This window comes from Falco naumanni, chromosome 5, assembly GCF_017639655.2.
Source record: "Falco naumanni isolate bFalNau1 chromosome 5, bFalNau1.pat, whole genome shotgun sequence".
NCBI lineage: Eukaryota > Metazoa > Chordata > Aves > Falconiformes > Falconidae > Falco > Falco naumanni.
Window position 1 is genome coordinate 19485505 of NC_054058.1, and position 19116 is coordinate 19504620.

A 19116-nucleotide genomic window follows, 5' to 3' on the forward strand; every position below is an offset into this window, starting at 1 on the left:
CAGAGAAGGACAGGTCATTTAAAGTCTTGTCATTTTGGTCTTCAACAGAATGATGTGAGATAATAAGCTTTGTACATAGAGAGCAATGGTTGCAATTGCTAGTTTCCTTTTGGAACAATATACAAATATAATGCAACTTTTCATTTTGGAAAAGGAGAAGAAATAGTTAGGATTCTTTGTAGAAACAGAAAGATGAAGGCATAGTGGCCTCTCCTGTAGTCACAGGCACATGTTACCTCACAGAGGGTCTCGAGTGAGACGCAAGGTTTCAGTGGATGTTATTTTCAGAAAGCAAGATCTTTTTGTGGCAGCACCTCCTCCTGGTGCTCCTTTGCTCGTTTCCATCCTCATGCCATTTTCCCACCTCCTTGGACATGCCAACTCTGCTGTGTGCAGGCTCTGCTGTTAAATGGATTAATAGAATGATCTGGGTTTAAAAACCGAGATAAAAAGCATGGGAGTAGAAAGTAATTGCAGATGCTAAAGGGCAGGAAGCATCTAAGCTGGCACCCTCACAAAGAAGTAGTCTGCATAATTACACTCTCAGAAAGAAACATTAAAAAACTAGAGTCCTGAGAAAAGATAAAGGGGAAGCAGCCCCACAACACCTGGAAACCATAAAAACCCTAAGAAAAAGGCTTGAAAGGAAAAGGCGCGCATGTGTGAGGGTAATCGGAACCAAATAAACACAAAGTCTTCTGCCCTTTAATTCCCACCTGCTCAGGAAACAGCATTTGATGCATTTTTCCTAAATATGCACTTTGTGAATGTGTCACTTATTTCTGTCCTGAGAGGCAACAGAAACATTACGTTCTGGGAATTAACCAAGAACAGTTTGTTTCCAACATTTTGTCCAGATTTCTGTTTTCCAGCCACCCCCACGCTCCTCTCCTTTGCCTCCTCAGCAGTGGTGGGGCAGGGCAGGGGTGGCACAGGACCCCTCCCCACCGGCCTCTTCCAGAAGGTTCCCAGGGGCAGCACCTGCTTCGCCTCAGCACTGCCCGCCCCACAGTCCCATCAGAACTCAGAACGGGGCTGGCTTCCTTCACGCCCCAGAAGGTGAGGTGTCAATCGTGCTTCTGAAGCAAACCCTTCAAAAGGTGTTTAAAATGTGTTTAGGTGCACCAGGGGTGGGAATGGGGGCACAGGGAGATGCTGCAGGTGGCAGCAGCACCTCAGAGGCCGAGGCAGAGCCCCTGAGGCAGAGCCCCCCTCAGCTGGCTCCATCTGAGGCTTTAGCACCTGGGCCTGTGAATCCAGAGCTCTACCAAAACCAGCCCACTCCTCCACCTTTTGTGGGAAGTGCCATTGTTCCTCACCAGCCCATTTTCCCCAGCCAAGGTAACTCAAGATTTTGTAACTGCTAAATTGTTTCTTTCTCCCCCGCTCAGGCCTGCTTAAAAACTGACAGAAAAGTAAGAGAGGGGAAACACTCGATATTTGGTGCTGTTTTTTCTGGGAGGGTAAGAAAGTTGAGGATAATTCTCCACGTAGGTTCACGGAATCATTGAATCGTTCAGGTGAGAAAAGACCTTTAAGATCATCAAGTCCAACCATTAACCCAGCACTGCCAAGTCCATCACTAAATCATGTCCCTACGAATGGCATCTACACATCCTTTAAACACCTCCAGGGATGGTGACTCAGCCACTACCCTGGGCAGCCTGTTCCAATGTTTGAGCACCCTTTTGATGAGGAAATTTTCCCTAATATCTGATCTAAACATCCCCTGGCCCAACTCGAGGCCATTTCCTCTTGTCCTGTCGCTAGTTACTTGGGAGAAGAGACTGACAGCCACCGCGCTACAACCTCCTTTCAGGTAGCTGTAGAGAGTGTTAAGGTTTGCCCTGAGCCTCCTTTCCTCCAGGCTAAACCACCCCAGTTCCTTCAGCTGCTCCTCACCAGACTTGTGCTGCAGACCCGTCGCCAGCTCTGTTGCCCTGCTCTGGGTGTGCAGCGTTGGATGACGGTTAATGCCAGGCCACCTGGAAGATTTGCTGCTGAACCGCCTTTCAATATGAAAACTAAATATTGAAAGACTGACCTAATGTGCTGCTTTTTTTTTTTTTTTTTTTTTTTTTTTTTTTGGTGGTGTAAAACATTTTGGACCAAAAATGCCCTTTATTTCAAAGCAGTAGAATTAAATTGTGGAAGTCTGTGTGCAATCTTGATTTCTCTGACGTGACTGAGAACCTGGAGAAAAGGAGGCAGCTGGGCTGTGGCGAGTGGTAAACCCGCTTTCCCCCCCTCCAGGTTACAGCTCGGCTGCTTCAAACCCTGCCAGGCGGTGAGGGGCCGGCGCGGTGTTCAGTGTTTCAGCATGAGCGGCTCCATGACAAGCTCGACATCCCCTTCGTGTTCCAGAGACGCACCGCGGTTCCCCAGCCTACGTTACATCAAGCTTAAACAGACTCCAGACCTGCACAACAAACCAGCCAGAAAATGTCAAGACATTTTCCAGGTCGCGCTTACCGGCTACAGGAGCCCGAACCGCTGGCCCGTCGGGTGGCTGACTCGAAAAGGGGACAACGCGGCCACACAGGGACAGCGCCGCGGGGTGCCCGGTCCCCGGCCTCGCAGGCGGGCAGGGATCGCGGCCGGGCGCCGCCGCCGCCCCGCGCCCTCCGCTCCCTCGCGGCTCCCCCTGGCGGCCGCCGGGTGACGGCCGCCCCGCCGGCGGCAGGGCCACCTCGGGCCCCAGCTGAGGGTCCAGGCCAGGCTCCGCGCAGAGGAACACAAAGAGGTTGTGGGTCAGCTGCGTTTTGCCCGTGGTCAGCTACACGGTCAGTTCGTAGTGCAGGAGGACAGATCCCAGTTACAGAATCACACAACGGCTGGGTTGGAAGGGGCCTTAAGGATCATCCAGCTCCAACCCCCTGCCATGGGCAGGGACACCTTCCACTAGACCAGGTCACTCAAAGCCCCATCCAGCCTGGCCATGAACACTTCCAGGGATGGGGCAGCCACAACGTCTCTGGGCAACCTGTTCCAGTGCCTCACCACCCTTGCAGTAAAGAATTTATTCTTAATATCTAAACTTTATCAACCCTCTTTCAGTTTAAAGCCATTCCCCCTTGTCCTATCGCTACAGGCCCTCGTAAGAAGTCCCACTCCAGCTTCCCTGTTTTAAACATCTTGGCTCCTGGATCTCAATGAGTTCTACACCCCTGTACCAAACAGCAGGTTAAACACTGCTGCCCCTTTCAGTGGAGAAATTCCTGCAAGTCAGCAAGGAACCCAATGCTTTTATGAGTTTTCAGCACTATCTACAATAAGATACTTCAAATCTATATATCTTTATAAGAAATTCATTACATCCCCAAGCAAAGTGGTACCACTACTTTGATCAAAAATGGTATCTGCTAGAAAGTATACAGGAATGCAGATGCTTTTCAGCAAGCACGCCTCTAGACACACACTACTTCAGCAGGTAAACTAGACACATCAATGACTGCAAAACCCCACATAAATACATTTATATAAATAGATTTTGAGCAGTATCTCAATTATCCATCATAACTTAGTTTGAAAAAATGAATTCCACACCAAGTTACTCCCCATCAGTCCTGTCTTTTTTCTGTAAATGGTTACGTATTTGAGAAGGATGCTTTAGCGTATAATAGTTGTGCTGAAATTAGGTTTGGTGAAGGGTTACAGCTGCAGAATCTGTTTGTTGGACTAAGCACAAGATTCAAGCCTTCTGAAAGATGCTTTAACATGCCAAGACCAATACTAGAGGGGTAAAGCTTAGAACAAATGGGCCACAAAGGCCAGATTCTGCTGGGTCAGTCAGTCTGGTAATGGCACGCTATCGCTGTCACAGCTGGTAACAGCAATCTGAAGGGTAGAAGTAACAGCCAAAGCAAGCTAGGACACGGCAGCCAGAGACACAAGACAGGAGCCCAAGGGTTGGCAGTGACATCTGAAGAGACAGCTGGGAGACATAACACTACATTTGGTTTAGGGACATGGACTCTATTTTCCAGCCTGATAAATCAAGCAAACCAAAAGGCAACAACCGAGCCTGTACCTTGAAATCCGGCAGGGAAACAATGTTAAAGTAACCCAGTAAAACCTTGACTTTCACACCTACCACACAGATGAGATACCTTTCTTTACAATGTGTTTAACACAGACTATAAACTAATGGGGTAGCACACTGTGTGAAATAACAAAGTCAAAGTATTCCTGGTTAATAAATGGCGACTGCTTACTAAAAGTAACTGGCCACGAGCTGCACACAGATTAACATTATACCTCCCACAGTTTAACAAATGTAACTAGATGTAGCTGGGATTTTTCCCCTTTAAATTAGGAATAATTCATTTGGAACTCTTAGAATAGAACCAGCTTCAGTAAAAGTAACCGAGAGGCTGGAACTAAGGTTTTAGGGCATTAATTAGCACATAGCACCAAAGCACCTCGCCAACCAATTAAAATCCCTGCTTTGCTGTTCCACTCCCTTTGATAAAATCCTCAACAGTGGACTGCAAGCTTGCAGAGCACCACAGAACAGTAAATCTGCTTATCGGGCCACTCTAGGCCAGAGAGAACACACACTCTATCCTTGAACTAAACTGAAAGCACAGGGGCTAGAACCTGCTCTAAGTTCTAGACACGTACCCTTTTTCTCCTAAAGTTTCCCAGCTGCTTCCTCAGAAAGGAAAGGAGGTAGTTTAATAAAGAAACTACTTCCCACATTTTGATGTGATGTTTTTGAAACTGGAACCTGAATAACTAGGGGGATGTTTGTATAAAAGGTTTATTGTAAGAAAAAGAGGAAACCTTTCCATTTAAAATTAATCAAAGACACTATTTACTATGAAAGTCACAACAGTGCAAGATAACCAGGCAGTAACAGCATGCACTCCCCAACCTTTGGAAAGGAAAACTTGTCAAAGCACTTTCTTCAAACGTGCACATAAAGAAACACAAAGACAAGTTATAGAAAAAGGTAACCATTTATTCAAGGTATGACAAGGATATTTACAGTGTTCATTTGCTCAGAATAAGGTCCATCCTTATGATTTTTAAAGCAGCAATTATAAATTACATTTAAAAGGGGAAATGTTCCAAGCATGTTTCTGTTACGAGATATTTTTACAATGACAGAAACACTTTAAGGCTAAGTTATTTTGACTTTTGCTGCCACCCACATGTATCTCTGCAAAACTGTCTCAAAGACAACATTACCTTGAGGGATAAAGACTATGCTAAATTCAACATACAATTTTGTTCCCTCAGACTCTTTTCACAACAGTTCACATCTGACAAAAATTGACTTTTGATTTAAAACAATGGATTAAATACAAGTGAGATGAACTGCCTAATCCCGGCATTTCAAAGGGCTAAAAGATCATAGACAGCAACACATTCATCACCTCTGAAAGACATCACCAGCTTTTTTGTCGATGAAGATACTTCAACTTACCCAGCAATTTTTCTTTCAGTCAGAGCTCCACAGTCGTGTGGTGCAATCCACCTTGCCCATCACAGTACTTTTCAAAAGACAAGAACAAAATTCTTCAGGTAGCTGACTTCGAATGTAAATGATGAACACTGTCTACTTTAAACAGTACTTGATTCCCATAGTACAGACCAGTGCTCTACCAAAGCAAACGAGTTTGCTAAACTGCTGTAGTGCTATTCTCTAGTCATTTTAACACACAACAGTTCTACAGGAGCAGTTAAAATTGGCTTATTTCTTGAGGTAGAAGCCACAAGTCATATTTAGTCCTGTCTGTAAACTATAATACACATGCCAACAGGCAAACACAGCTGTTTTTTGTCGTTTATAAAATACAACCGCTGATTTTTCAGATGCTATTCATTGAAAATATAATGACATTTTTTCTCTGAATCATTTTGTGCCTGTTTGAGAAGGAAGCAAATTAAACCTTGGGAATAGTAGATTGTGGCTATTTACACAGTTGTAATGAAAATAAACCATGGTATACATGGATTCTTCTTAACTTAGAAGTTATTTTGGAGAATACCAATTTTAACTGCATAATAAAGGGGAAAAACCCCAACCAAAACCCACCAGTCACTAAACCTTTAAGACCACCTAGCTACTTGAAATACTAACATTGCATTTTGATAACCTTTTTAGGATTAAATTTAAGGGAAAAGAAAGTTAAATACAAGAGAACCCCCCCAAAGCCTGCACAAATACAATTTACTTAATTATCATGTTTTGTTAGGCAAGGACACTACATACTAAACCTACTGAAAGTGCATGATGTTTACCATTCAAATAGATGCAGAAACACAACCCTTGCATTAGTAGGGGACATTTATTCCAGGTTAGCCGAGAAACTAACTAACAGCAAAGTTGTTGCTGTGACTGATTGAAGTTTTAAGTTATATGAAGATAACCCAAGCAACAAGTTACATAAGGAGATTGGCACTTGATATTTAGTTAGCCCCATTAGCTCAAATTTCTCCCCAGAGACTCACACACAGAACTTTAAGTTTTCCTTTTATTACTGTAAAAAATAAGTCAATTTGTGGTTCCAGAGTAAATAAAGAAACCTTGGTTTCAAACTGTTTAAAAACAAAGGTTCAGATTCTGATAAGATACATTTCACAGGCTTCACACATCAGCACCTTAACCAAATGCATTTTTTTGTGAACTAAGCATATTTGAAAGTTTTCACGTTAGTGACAGGGGGCTACATTCTCATCTGGATGCACGTAACATGACTCCAGGAGAACAAACTGGAAGGAGTGCAAGTCAGTTTCCAGTTTCCTGTGGAGTCCTACATGTTCAGAACCAACATTTAAGACTGAAGTTAAAGATTGACCTTTTGCATATTCCAAAATGGAAGGCAAATACAATCAACTTACATTTGGCTTTGAAACATTAAGATAACAATGTTTTATTTCAGCCACATATTTACAAAAATGTTTACAACAGAACCGTGTAGGGTTTCCTTATTTTTTTTTGTCATAATAGACTTGAAGATGAATAGTCATCTTAACCTTCACGCAAAGACGTATCTCTTGTTACACAAGAAGTTTTCTGTTTGTGGTGGTTTGGTTTTTTTTGCACTCTCAGAATAGCAAGCAGAGGGTTGGATAAGTTTGGGTCACCCTTGAAAATGTAAGCCTGTTTGCTCTACTGCACCTTCAAAATAAGGAGGTAAAGTACAGGCACCGCTAATTCCACAAGGGTTCATTGCCTCTAGAATGTTTTCCGAAACCAACAATAGTCTTCAACAGTTGTAACATGGGTTATTCTGCGACTGTCACCTCTTCAGTTTACTTCCTGAACTCTGGAGTTACTTTCTAGAAGCATACTTGCTGAGCTTCTTTTCTAATGTATAATGTTGACTATACATTTTAAATTAAACTGTTATGTAAAGAATGTAACAAGCTTTTCCTTTGTACACAACTTAATCTTTGTGCTGAGTATTCTTCAAAAGGATTTTATAAATAATACAGTAAGTTTAGAATCAGTCTTCTGCCCTCTTGGCATTATACCATGTTGTTGCTTTCTCCAACTTTATCTACAAGCTGTAGAAAAGGAGACAAAAAGGTTTTAAGTAGCATGACATTTATGTACAGTGAAGTTACTGTCATATTACTTGCTATTTGCACAGTTAGTATGCGACTGAAAATGAGAGTCAAATAGTACTCACCAAAGTCTCATGACTTAAGTTTGTGAAAATTAAAAATTTTAACACTGCAATTGTGTTTCTGCATGACATGTTTTTCTCTTATAGACATTAACAGTGCAACATGAAGATGCAACCGAATGAAAAAGGAAATAGAAGAATGCAGATAACACTGCTAGCTTAATGATTAAAACAAAACAATACAGTATCAGCCACACATGCATTAGTAGACCAAGTAAGATATTTCAACTGACCATTACTGTGGATTCTCTTCTGAGCCTACGTAGGCTTTGAATAAAACATTAACAATTATCTTTTTAAAATGAGATTTAACCCCATTATGATCAAATTAAATATGACTAAGATCGATCAATTGACAAATGACACATTCAATTGATCATAAATTATGAGCCAAAACTCGGCCTAACTGTAAGGTTGGAACAGATTATCTTGAACACTAATTTTTAAAAAACAGGCTCTATACATCTAAGTTATACCCTCTATTAATTTTTTAGCAGTAGCTATTAAAACTGTTGCTTTAAAGACTAAGTTTGAAAAATGCTTGTGTTAAACTACATACAGAAATTAGCACAGTAAAAGTAGTTGACTGAAACACCCTAGATTACCACCTTTCTAGCACCTCTTAATTGTCTTCAAATCCCTGGCTCTTTGGTTAACAAAATGGAAAACCGCTCTTGAAAAAATACAAATCCTAGTAAATAGTGAGGCATAGTCTGGTGCAGTGGACCTTAATAAATATATCTGATGAATGATTACGCATCATGAGGTTTTTTGGATTCATCAGACAAGCTGCAATTTAACATTGAACTACACAGTTTGCTTTTACAGGCCACTTTTCATAAATATATCCAAATGCTACACAGCACAGCATCCTCCTCATCATACAGACAGGAGAAGCACCACATAACAGTGGCATGTTCTTCCTATCTGGTCACCTAGGACCAACAGTGAATCAGGAAGCAGAACCCCAAGGCTACGAGTCACAATCCAGGGCTCTTTCTACTTCACAACTTGCATGCAGGGGCAGCTTCTGCAAAGGTGTCCTTTTGTTCCTTTTACAAATAGAAGTCTCTCACTGGGAATTAATGGGATCTGTATGGTGCAAGAACTACACAGGAATACTCTCGAAGTCACTGCTCTAAAGTTACGTTTGCTTTGTTTCTGATCCATTTCTACTATTGCTATAGCAAAGGAATGAAAAACAGCACAAGCTTCAAATTTTGCATGAAGTACTGAACACTTACCGAGCTTATACCGGGTAAATTCAAGAGATATCCAAGAACTGGAACTCTTCTAATAAAGCCGACCACCACAGGAAAGAACCCCCTTTAGGTAAGATATCAGAAGACTGTATCAACTTTTTTAAAATTAAACTATTCTCATATCGCTACAAAATGAAGCAATAGGAGGTAGCTTGTTAGCAGCACAATAATTATACCAATACAGTAAGTTTACCATACATTTAGCAGAGAAAGGAGAAAACCAGGAAAGAAACTATACTTTTAAATGAACTTAGTTTTCCTCATAGGTGGCAACCCTCAGTCAGCTCTTTAAAAGATAAGTAAAGAAAGAATACCCAACTTAGTCAACAGAACTGACGCTCCCAACTGATTTCTCAAAACCATCATACACATTTTGAGATAATTTCTTTTTACATTATAGGAAATACATTCTTGCAATACCCAGTGTAAAAAAACCTGAAATGAATTCTGACTAATCCTCTTTGCAACCACATATGGTACTCTTTACATTAAGTAAATTAAGCATGACAGAGTCGTATATTCACTTACTTCAGAATTTTACATAAAGTCAGATATTTTAATCATGAGTCAGGGGGTGTTGCTTAACATAGCTGTTATGGTATAGCCCCCTGCACTGTTCACTTTGTCTCTGCAGCAGGAAAATAAATTTTCTATGGCTGTTTTTCAGCTGTTTGCAGTCAACTGCAGCAAGTCAGTTGGTGGTAGCATTGTGAGTTCTCTTTTGTTGAGCTATACATTCCTGCTTAGAATAAAGATTAACATGTAACGAGACCTCAGCCACAATGAAACAGTGAATTTTCACAAGTCATCACCCTCTTTCACTACACTAGTAAGAACTACTTGCTGGGTAATATCCATACCAGCAAGTTTTTCCCAGAGATTTTCTTTTTTTAAGGAAGGGATCATTTCAGTGGTCCAGTAAATTGTGATGCAGGGCACACAAATCACTTGTAATGGTGTAGCCAAGAATTAGGGATAGTCAGTACAGGAAGGATAGTATTGTTAGCCATAACTCTGGATGTTTGTAATGTGAATAAGGCTCCAAAGGCAGCTTAAAGAGTACATGAAGAGATACTGTCCCATAATAGCCTTCTCCAGGTAAATGCAATCTAAGCATGTGAAGGTATGGCAAAAGACTAAACCTCTGATGGGAAACTTGTGGCAACATGTTAGATAGAGACAAGAAGGAAAAGACATTCTAGATTTAAATGAGAATAAAAGAATAAGTGTGCGTCTCACTTGGGCCAGATGCAGCTTGAAAGAAGTCAACCCTTCACATTCCTGTAATTTGTTAAAGTGTTCTTGGTTACCAGTACCTAACCCTTGCTTTGTGGACAACAGAGGCTCTGCAATTACTGCTACGGAGTGTATGAAAGGTGGCTGTGTAAAAGTAGTCTAGGTATGCAACACAATAACCTAGAAGTAAAGATTCTAGAGGGATCTGAACACCTGGCAGAACTGGTTTAATGGTCTAAAAATCAAGAGAGACTGAAAAAACTAAAATAGAGTGGCTTACATTTGTACTTAGTGTGAGCTGAAGTAGTTACTAGAACTGTTATATTGCTCAGTAAAGGTTTTCTGTATAAAAGTTATGGTAATCCACATGACCGGAACCATTAGGATACACAGAAATGCCCATCCTCACACCACACCGCCCTAACATATCCAAAGGGGTGTAAATTGATCTGGTATTCCTTGGGCTGAAGAAAATTATGTACTTCAGAGACCAATGATAACCAGAGAAGCTTTCTGTTATGCAATCAAACAAAGGATTGTGAGGAACTGTATAAACTGATGCTTGAGGAAAGGCTCCATTTTTAACTTCTTCAGAAAGAAGCAAGTTGCTGAAAACAGCATAATAGCTGAAATGATCAAGACTGAAGCAAAACAAAAAGCTTTGTTTGAAATAGTAACTAGCTAACATTGTAGCAAGGGATTTAGATTCCAAGAACCATTAAGCACTAGAGAAGATTGTCTAGAGATAAAACATTCACACCTGGAATTATCTACCCCTTGTTAATACTCATCTGGCTAAGGGATAGTCCTAGGAACCTAGGGATAACCACTGACCTTCTATAATCCCTTCAGTATTATTTTACCCTGCTAGCCCCTGGCTAGCACCAACAGATAATCCATAACCATACCAGCTTAGATATAGTGATTTATAATTATTTTGAGCTGTTTCAAAAGGAGGAGTGTTTGGTTGGAAACACACTCTACTTGCTTTTTACTAGTTGATTAAACCCAAGTGCTACACATAAGAAGTGACAATGTATTCAGTGAAATACTGTGATTTTCAAAAGTTGAAGTAATAGAGTTCAGAATAATACAGAGTAGAACAATAAGAAGCATATGTTACAATTACAAAATTAATTTTCAGGAATCTCACTGTCTTCAGTAGGAGGCAAGATTTTTTTAAAAATATTTAAACATTTTATCTAAACTAGGTAAAATTGTATGTTAATCTTCTATTGAGTGGAAAAAATGAGCGCCATCAGAACACTGCTTTGATTTTGATTAGCAGGAACTGTTATTATTTAGCTAGTAGCTGAACATTTCGAAAATATTTTAGGGGTCTGTTATTAGATTAATAACCATTAATGAAACAGTCTTCATCTGAACAGAAGTCCAAGAAGAACTAAAGGTCTCCCTTCTTGCTTATTATCATATGATGTACTTTGTTCTATAGCGAAGTATGGAACTTCAACCATGGAAATAATGCTAAATATATACAAGTTTCAACAAGTCAAATTCTTTCACCATCACAATTGCATTTATGAAGAAGTTAAATGACACATTGTGAAAGCTATAACATGTATCAAGATTGCTGTTCAAAAAATAAGAATTTTCATTTTTTCTTAAATCAGTTGAGATTTACTACTGGGTTTGGTTTGCATTAACTACACTAGGGCACAAATGTAATGAAACGTGGTAGAAAACATCTTTTCACTGGGTTACCATCGTAATGAAATGGTAAGGTTACAAACCTAGGTTGTTTGTAGCCAAGTATTTTGTGCATTTGTTAAAGAAAAGAACAAGCTCTGCCCCGCCCCCAAGTTTCTAATTTGCATTTTTTTAATGAGGAAATATTTAGACTTTGCACTGCTAACGATTTGGGCTCCCAGATATTTTATAGCTTTACAATTCTTTAGTTAGACATAAACAATGTTACCAAAGTCAGATTGGTATATGCCTCACAAACATTAGCCAGTTTGAGTCTTGGGAAAGTACTTACCAACTTTTTACCACCTGCAAACATAAACCAATAATTTCACATAACATCTATCAAAAGTGAACATTTAAAGGATGCCACTTTGTCAGCTATGCTAAATGAATACATTTAGGCCTAGATACACCAATTTAGAAAGGTATTTTGAAAAAAAGGTCTTACCTGAATAATAGGAAGAACCCATAAATTTCAAGGATCATTCCTATTAAAGGCCAACCAATGAGAACTATGAGCACACCACCCAGGAAAAAGCCTGTTGCTTTCATTTTGTGTTTTTGAAAGAAGAATCTAAATGTTCTTTCTAAACCGATAACAAAAGACAAGCCAGCCACAAATAAAACCTAGAAAAGAAAGAAGATAGCTAAGTTTAGGATGTAAACAGATATATATTCTACAAAATAAGACTGCATTTCTTGCACAACTTCTTTAAATACCAAAAGATAGATGGTGAGAAGGAATTTACTAGTGATTTTCTTTTGTAAAAGCCACCTTAACACATTTGCAGGTAACGTTCCAAATTCTTCTCTCAGTTGCTTAAAATTAAAGTGACTACCTTTGTCGTCTCTGAAAAACACAATACCAGCAAAAGACCTGGTGACATCAGTTACACCTGTCCTGTAACGTAAGTACAATCATTATACACACGCAATGCTGAAGCTTAGTGCCACTGGCAGCAAAGGTTGCTAAAAACTGAGAACTGACATGTTATAAAAGCATCTCTGTACTGTACCATGGACATCTTCAACAGCTTGTACTGATAGTGCAAAGCCAAAACAGGAAAACAGCTCAAAAGTCTTAGTAGTTGTCTTGTTTGTTTGCTGGCTTTTTATTGGTTGGTTTTGTTTGGGTTTTTTTCTGTCTATAGTTTTTCTGTTTACTAGTTTCAGTATAGACTGAACACTATCACACTAGTCCCAACTAGTCAGAAGTACTTTTAGAGTCCTTTAGCAACAGGAATTGTAATTATTTCAGCATATAAGCATACAACTGGGCAACACTTTTGCTAAGAAGGGGACAGTGTCTCAGATTTTACGCAAGGTTATAGATGAAATTTAAGTTTTGTATGTTATTGAATAAACCACTTTCTTACCACCTCTCCCACTTCTTCTGATATTGCCTTTTTTTTTTTTTAACTTTCTGTAAGGACACAGTACCTTTTCTTGCATTATCTTTGGTTACCACATAGCCTGCCATTGTCTATTCCTATCTACATTTTCACCATTTTCCCTATCTCATATTGTGACCTTATATTAGAAAAAAGTAAGTACTGTTTTATTTTTTACTCTTCCACTATACACTCTATGGATGGTTCAGAACAATGCTTCAATTAATGCACCCAAATTCAAATATACATTTTCATATTGTTCTTCTGTCAATCTCAGTATTTGACTCTGCTGCCACAGGATGAAACCGATCAGTTTTGATCACAGGCTATCAGGCATCAGGAAGAGAGGATGTGAACATCTACCAGGCTGTGCTCTTGGCTGGCTGGCAAAGCTAAGAACAGCAGAGACACAGAGATTATCACACTCAGAAAACACCCTGTCATTTTGTATTTGCTTTGGATTTGGAATTTTGTGTACCAGAACTAGGATCTCTTTTCTGTGCTGCTTTAAGTGAAAAACTTTGATTTCATAAAATCTGAAGATATTATATCTCTCTAATATGAAAGATGATTGGTTCTTCTAAACCCAGACTACCAGCAATTCATACTTCTTTCTTTGTTCATAAAGCACAGCAAAGCTACATTTGCTAGCATGTACAGAACACTTCGCTATTCTTATCCAAGTATATACTTAGGCTTGGCAGTTATCTTACAAGATCACAAAAAAAGAAATCATTAGTAAATGACAACCAATCTAAAAATCATATTTGCAGAAGCATAACAACTGTGGAACAAGCTGCTTCTTGTCTGACAAACATACTGCAGGCCTGACCTGTAGGCATGATATTTAGATTCATGTGAGCTGTTTAATCAGGAAAAAAAAGATTCATTCATATCACTGATCATAACTCTTTCTTTATACAAACTGCCACAGTATTTTTCATGATCCGGTTTCACATTGATAACAGATATTAAACTCAAATTAGAACAACATAATTAAATTCTAAACAGTGCAAAACCTAAGACTAAACAGAAGGCACTTACATTTCCAATAGCCAAAAGAGCTTTGTCAAAGAAGAGTATCATTCCAAAGAAAAGGAAAAACACTCCAAAGCCTGTTAGTCCCATTCCAATCTCTGAAAAACAAATTTAGGCAAGTAATAAACGAAAACCACAGTACCAGGAACAACTCACGCGTAACAGTCGTAAAGAACTCAGAACGTCCGATCTACAGACATTTAAAACACAGAAAAACTCAGCCTATTTTATGACCACCTAAAAAACTTCCTAGAGTGTACAAATATAGCAGCCTCAGACACCAATTACTTCAGTACCAGAGAGATATATCTTTGGAAGCTGCTATTATCAAAAAAGTACATATTTAGAACTATATTCTGAAACTGAATGCAACAAAAAAATCATGCGTGCATATATACATATCACAAAGACATCCCTTTTGATTTACTGCTAGTACGGAGAAAAGGATTATTTTGTGAGCAGATAAAGCTTTGTTTTCCATTTGCAACTCTTACCCCATTATGTTTAATGCAGTAACGTAAGTAATCTGGTCCTTGCCATCCTCCTGAGACCTCCCATTCCACCTCCCATAATCTTGCATGGCTGTCTGCCTTCCCCCAACTTCTGGATCGAACACAACTCAGATCAATGCTGTAGGCTCTTTCCAAGTTACACATGCACTAATGGCTATTAAACACTAGCTTGGGTCTCTAGCCAGTTACCAATTTTCACAAAACTAGTAGATATTGAGTATCTTTTGAGTTCTGTTTGTCTTTAAAGATTGCTCAAGAAATCCTGGGAAGGCAAGAGTAGGATGGAAGGCTTTTCTGAGAAACCGCACTAGGAATGTCAAGCTACCATTTGATGATAGCCTTTAAGGTATCTTAGAGACCATACTTGGAAATACATCCTACTTTTAAAATTAAACCTCTAAGACCTTCCTTTGACCCTCATGTAGATTGAATGGGAGAGAAGTAACAGGAACAGCAACACAGCTGCAAAAATCTTTGTACTTATCCACGTACTCACATACTGCTGTCTCTGTCAGCAGAGAGTTTAGAAACCTACAGGATACCTAAAACCAGCTAGCAAAACCAGCCATAACACTACAGGCAGGCTGGCAGCCCAGTTTCTGTCTGTGTGCGCACATACATAAATTTTGAAGATGCCAGTAGTTTTGTACAGCCAAACCTGAAACAAACGAAAACCCCAACCCACACTATCATAGCCTTCACTGCTGCTAGCCCGGTCTACCTAAATGTATTTAGTTGCACTTATGACTGCAGCGTAGATCTAGCTGAATATTTACTTTGCTCGAAGAGCTCAAATTAAAGGAGTATTGTTCCGCCTATTTCAGAACCTCCATTTACTTATTGCAAAAAAATTTCAAAAGACCTCAGGGTAAAGAGATTTGTTGCATTCAGCTTCCCTAACTTGTGTAAGAGCTCATCTTTCAGCAAGGTTGCAGACCACATGGTGTCAAATCTGTAGTTCTACAGTACTGCCTGCCACTTTAAACTTCTGCTATAAGCATTCTAACCAACCTGAATTAAAACTAAGTAACTACAATTGATTTACTGCAGACATTCTCAATACTTGTTTACAATGAAAAATGGAATTGCAAACTGTATTTTCAATGAATCTGCTGACTGAAGACAATATAACAATTGCAATCTGCCCTTTTCTCTAGTACTCTTTCCTTTAGAAGAGCAGAAGCAGTCTGTATTCTGGAAGAAAAACACTTAGAGGCAAGACTCCAGAGGAATTACCAGCTGCCAATAAGATAAATATGCAGTCATGGAAAGCAAGTATTCATTCCTCCCACAGACACAAGCAAAGTAGGGATCTAGCAAGAAGGCAGAGACCAACTCCCAACAGCTGCTGTAATTACTACTTCGACACTTCTTCTGTGTTCACTTGAAACACGTTTGTAATCACCTACCGCTACAACAAATTCAGATTCACTTTAGAAGTCAACCACATTCTCTGGTTAGTGAAAAGAAAAAAAAAAGCACCATTCTCATAATCTTAAAATTACTGCTGAAAAGATGAGCAATGCAGGACTATTCTTCTCTGTTGCCAGTATATCAGTAGAAGGTATTACTGATTTAATTCATATCAGAATTGGGAAATATATTTGACTAGCATTCTTACAGGAAGGAAAAAAAAAAAAAAGCACTGACATTTTGTACATAATCTTTGCAACAAAGAACTAGGAATTTTTATAGAGAGTGTGAACTATTTTTAAACACTTTCTCCTGCACCAGAAGAGCCTTCCCATATCACTCAAATACAATATTTCAATGCCTATAAATGCAGAATCACATACTAGCCATGTGACAATTACTCTGAATTTTCTTTAAATTGTTATGATTTACTGAGAGGAGGATGCAACGCTTTCTCAATGTTTCTGCAGAAATCTCGTAAACTGTGCAAGAGTACTGCAGCCCTGTATCAAACCAGCTTAGTAAATATTAAAAACTCAAAATCAAGATCTATTGCTTGTGAAAGTTCAGGGAAGACAATGCACAGCATCTAAAACAGAACGGAACTGTGCACTATGGGCTCTCTGAAGGCAAAAATTAATGCAATTTATGTTATGAAAACTTGCAAATTTTAATTATTTTGCTAGCTATACTTTTTAGTATTGAAAAATGGATTTATTTGGGAAAAACTAAGTGCATTCTTTTGCAGTTACTGGTGATTTATAACACCATTCAATGAATCACTTCAAAAAAGTTCTAGGGTACAGCTACAAATTTAACTTTCCAAACATCAACCAATGCAGTCGTCCTCTCCAGGTATTTATCACACGATCAGTGACTCTATAGCTAACTCCATATGTTTTCCAGGCAGCAGTGAGTTTAAAATTATCTGATAAAATATCTTCTGAAAAACGCGGGGGGGGGGGGGGGGGGGGGGGGGGGAATGACAATGGACAACAACGGACAACACAGCACACACAATGACACCCACCCTGAATGCCACAGTATTTTACTTGCTGGCTCTGACAGTTAGAACCAACAGAGTCAGCACTGGAGTTAGCTGAAGGTCCCAAATGAGGAACTAAAAAAAGTGAATACATGTCCTTTTTCGGCAGAGATTTTTCTTTTTTCCCCCCAACGAACACTCTGGACAGGAGACTAGGGGAATGGGCAAAAGGAAAGCCCACAAGGGTTTAATCAGTCAGAAATCCAAACATCAAACCCAAGGGTCAGTACCCATCCCAGTAACAGAGCATGGCACCTGAATTCCTCCAGAAATCATGAACTTTGAAGTCAGCTTGTTTGCTTTTCTGCCTGTCATCATCCTTGGCCTTGACTGGCTCTCCAACACCTCCATTTCTAGTATCCTGCTATCAAGTTAAACGCAATTCTTTTAATTTTCTTTTCTACATCTTTCACACTTACCCTCCTTCCTAACTGACACTACAGCGCTTATCATTCAGACTTGTTTCCTTTCATGGCAACCATGCCAGAAAAACATCATACATGAGACGTTAATTTAAATCAGAGACCTAACATTCTCAGTTACCTTGCAGTTTAAACTCTTATGAGCCTCTTTATTTTGATTTCTTTTTATTTTCCTTTCAGCATCTTTATTTCCAAGTATGCCTATTCCGTAAAAACAAAACTATGGTCACATACAGTACTTTTTTTTTCACTTCAGATTGAGTGCCAGGTCATCACCTCAAACCCCCTCTCTCAGTGTCACTTACAAACGCTGATAACGGCAAGCTACCAGAAACACTGTAGAGCCACCGACACAAAACCAAACGGTTCCACACCACTCACGTCCACAGGGAGGCACACGAGAAGACTTTAGCTAATTGTTACTTTTGTTTACCGTTCAGCTTTCATTCATTCTCGCCATCCCCACACACAGTACCCCAGCCGACACCAAAGAGCTCACAACCCGAGACAAACGCTAGCGGCGGCGGCGCTGGGGACAGTGCCCTCCGAAGGACGGGGGTGCCAGCCCTGCCTAGTGGTCCTCTGCAGCCCGGCATCCCAGCCCGCCTCCCGGCAGCTCCCGGCACGGCTCGTCCCGCGGCCGGGCCCAGCGCAGTGTAACAGCCCTCCCGGAACGGCGAGGCCGGCAGGTGCGGCCAGGTGAGCTCCGCCTGCGCCCGCCCGCTCCCAGCCCGCGGCCGGTCGCCAGCCGGTGCCCGTCGGGGACCGCCGCGGGGTGGCAAACGGGCGTGCCAGCGGCCCACCCTCGCAAGCCGGACCCTCCTCGGCGACCCCCGCCACAGCGCCAACAGTCGCCCCTCCGTGCGGCGCTCAGCCGGAGCGCCCGGCCCCCAGCGGACGTGGGCCGCGACCGGAGAGCGGCTCTCCGCAGGGGCGCTCCGCCACAGCGGCCCGGGCCGGGGCCCTGAGTCCCGACCACCCCGACGGCGGCAACCGAGGTGCCGCGGGAGCGCGAACAAAGGGCGAGGGCCCGGGCGGACCAGGACCGGCGGGCCAGGCCCGCCCCACGCTGCTCGGCCGCCACCGGGATCCCTCCCCAGTCCCCGCCTCCCCGCTCCGCGGCTCGGCCGCCCCCAGCCCCACAGCTGGGCGACCCGGTCCCCACCTACCACCACCGACCACCGGAGGGAAGGGAGCAGCGCTTACTCTGGGTGTCGGAGAGGGAGATCATGGTGGCGGCGGGGACGGGAGCGGGGGACGGCGGGCGCAGGGCGGAGAAGCAGCAGCTGCAACGGCCACGTCTTCCGGAAACACGCAGCCCCCTTCGCGTCGCCGCCGGGTGAAAGGGGACCGCCGATTGGAGGAATCAGCGCCAATCAGCAGCCGCGTTGTTCGCGCGGCTACGCCCCCTCCCGCCTTGGTGCCCGCCTCTCCGCTTTCATTACCGCGG

At 41.3% G+C, this 19116-nt stretch overlaps 1 protein-coding gene across 1 annotated transcript; it reads right to left on the minus strand.

Moving 5' to 3' along the window:
• Positions 1-4942: 4942 nt before the first annotated feature.
• GOLT1B (golgi transport 1B) lies at positions 4943-19013 on the minus strand. The gene is made up of 5 exons (XM_040595851.1): positions 18873-19013; positions 14281-14372; positions 12294-12472; positions 8885-8966; positions 4943-7518 (listed from the first exon to the last, which is right to left on the minus strand). Exons 1-5 carry the CDS (start codon positions 18895-18897, stop codon positions 7480-7482), a joined length of 417 nt encoding a protein of 138 aa, XP_040451785.1. The 5' UTR covers positions 18898-19013; the 3' UTR covers positions 4943-7479.
• Positions 19014-19116: the final 103 nt, after the last annotated feature.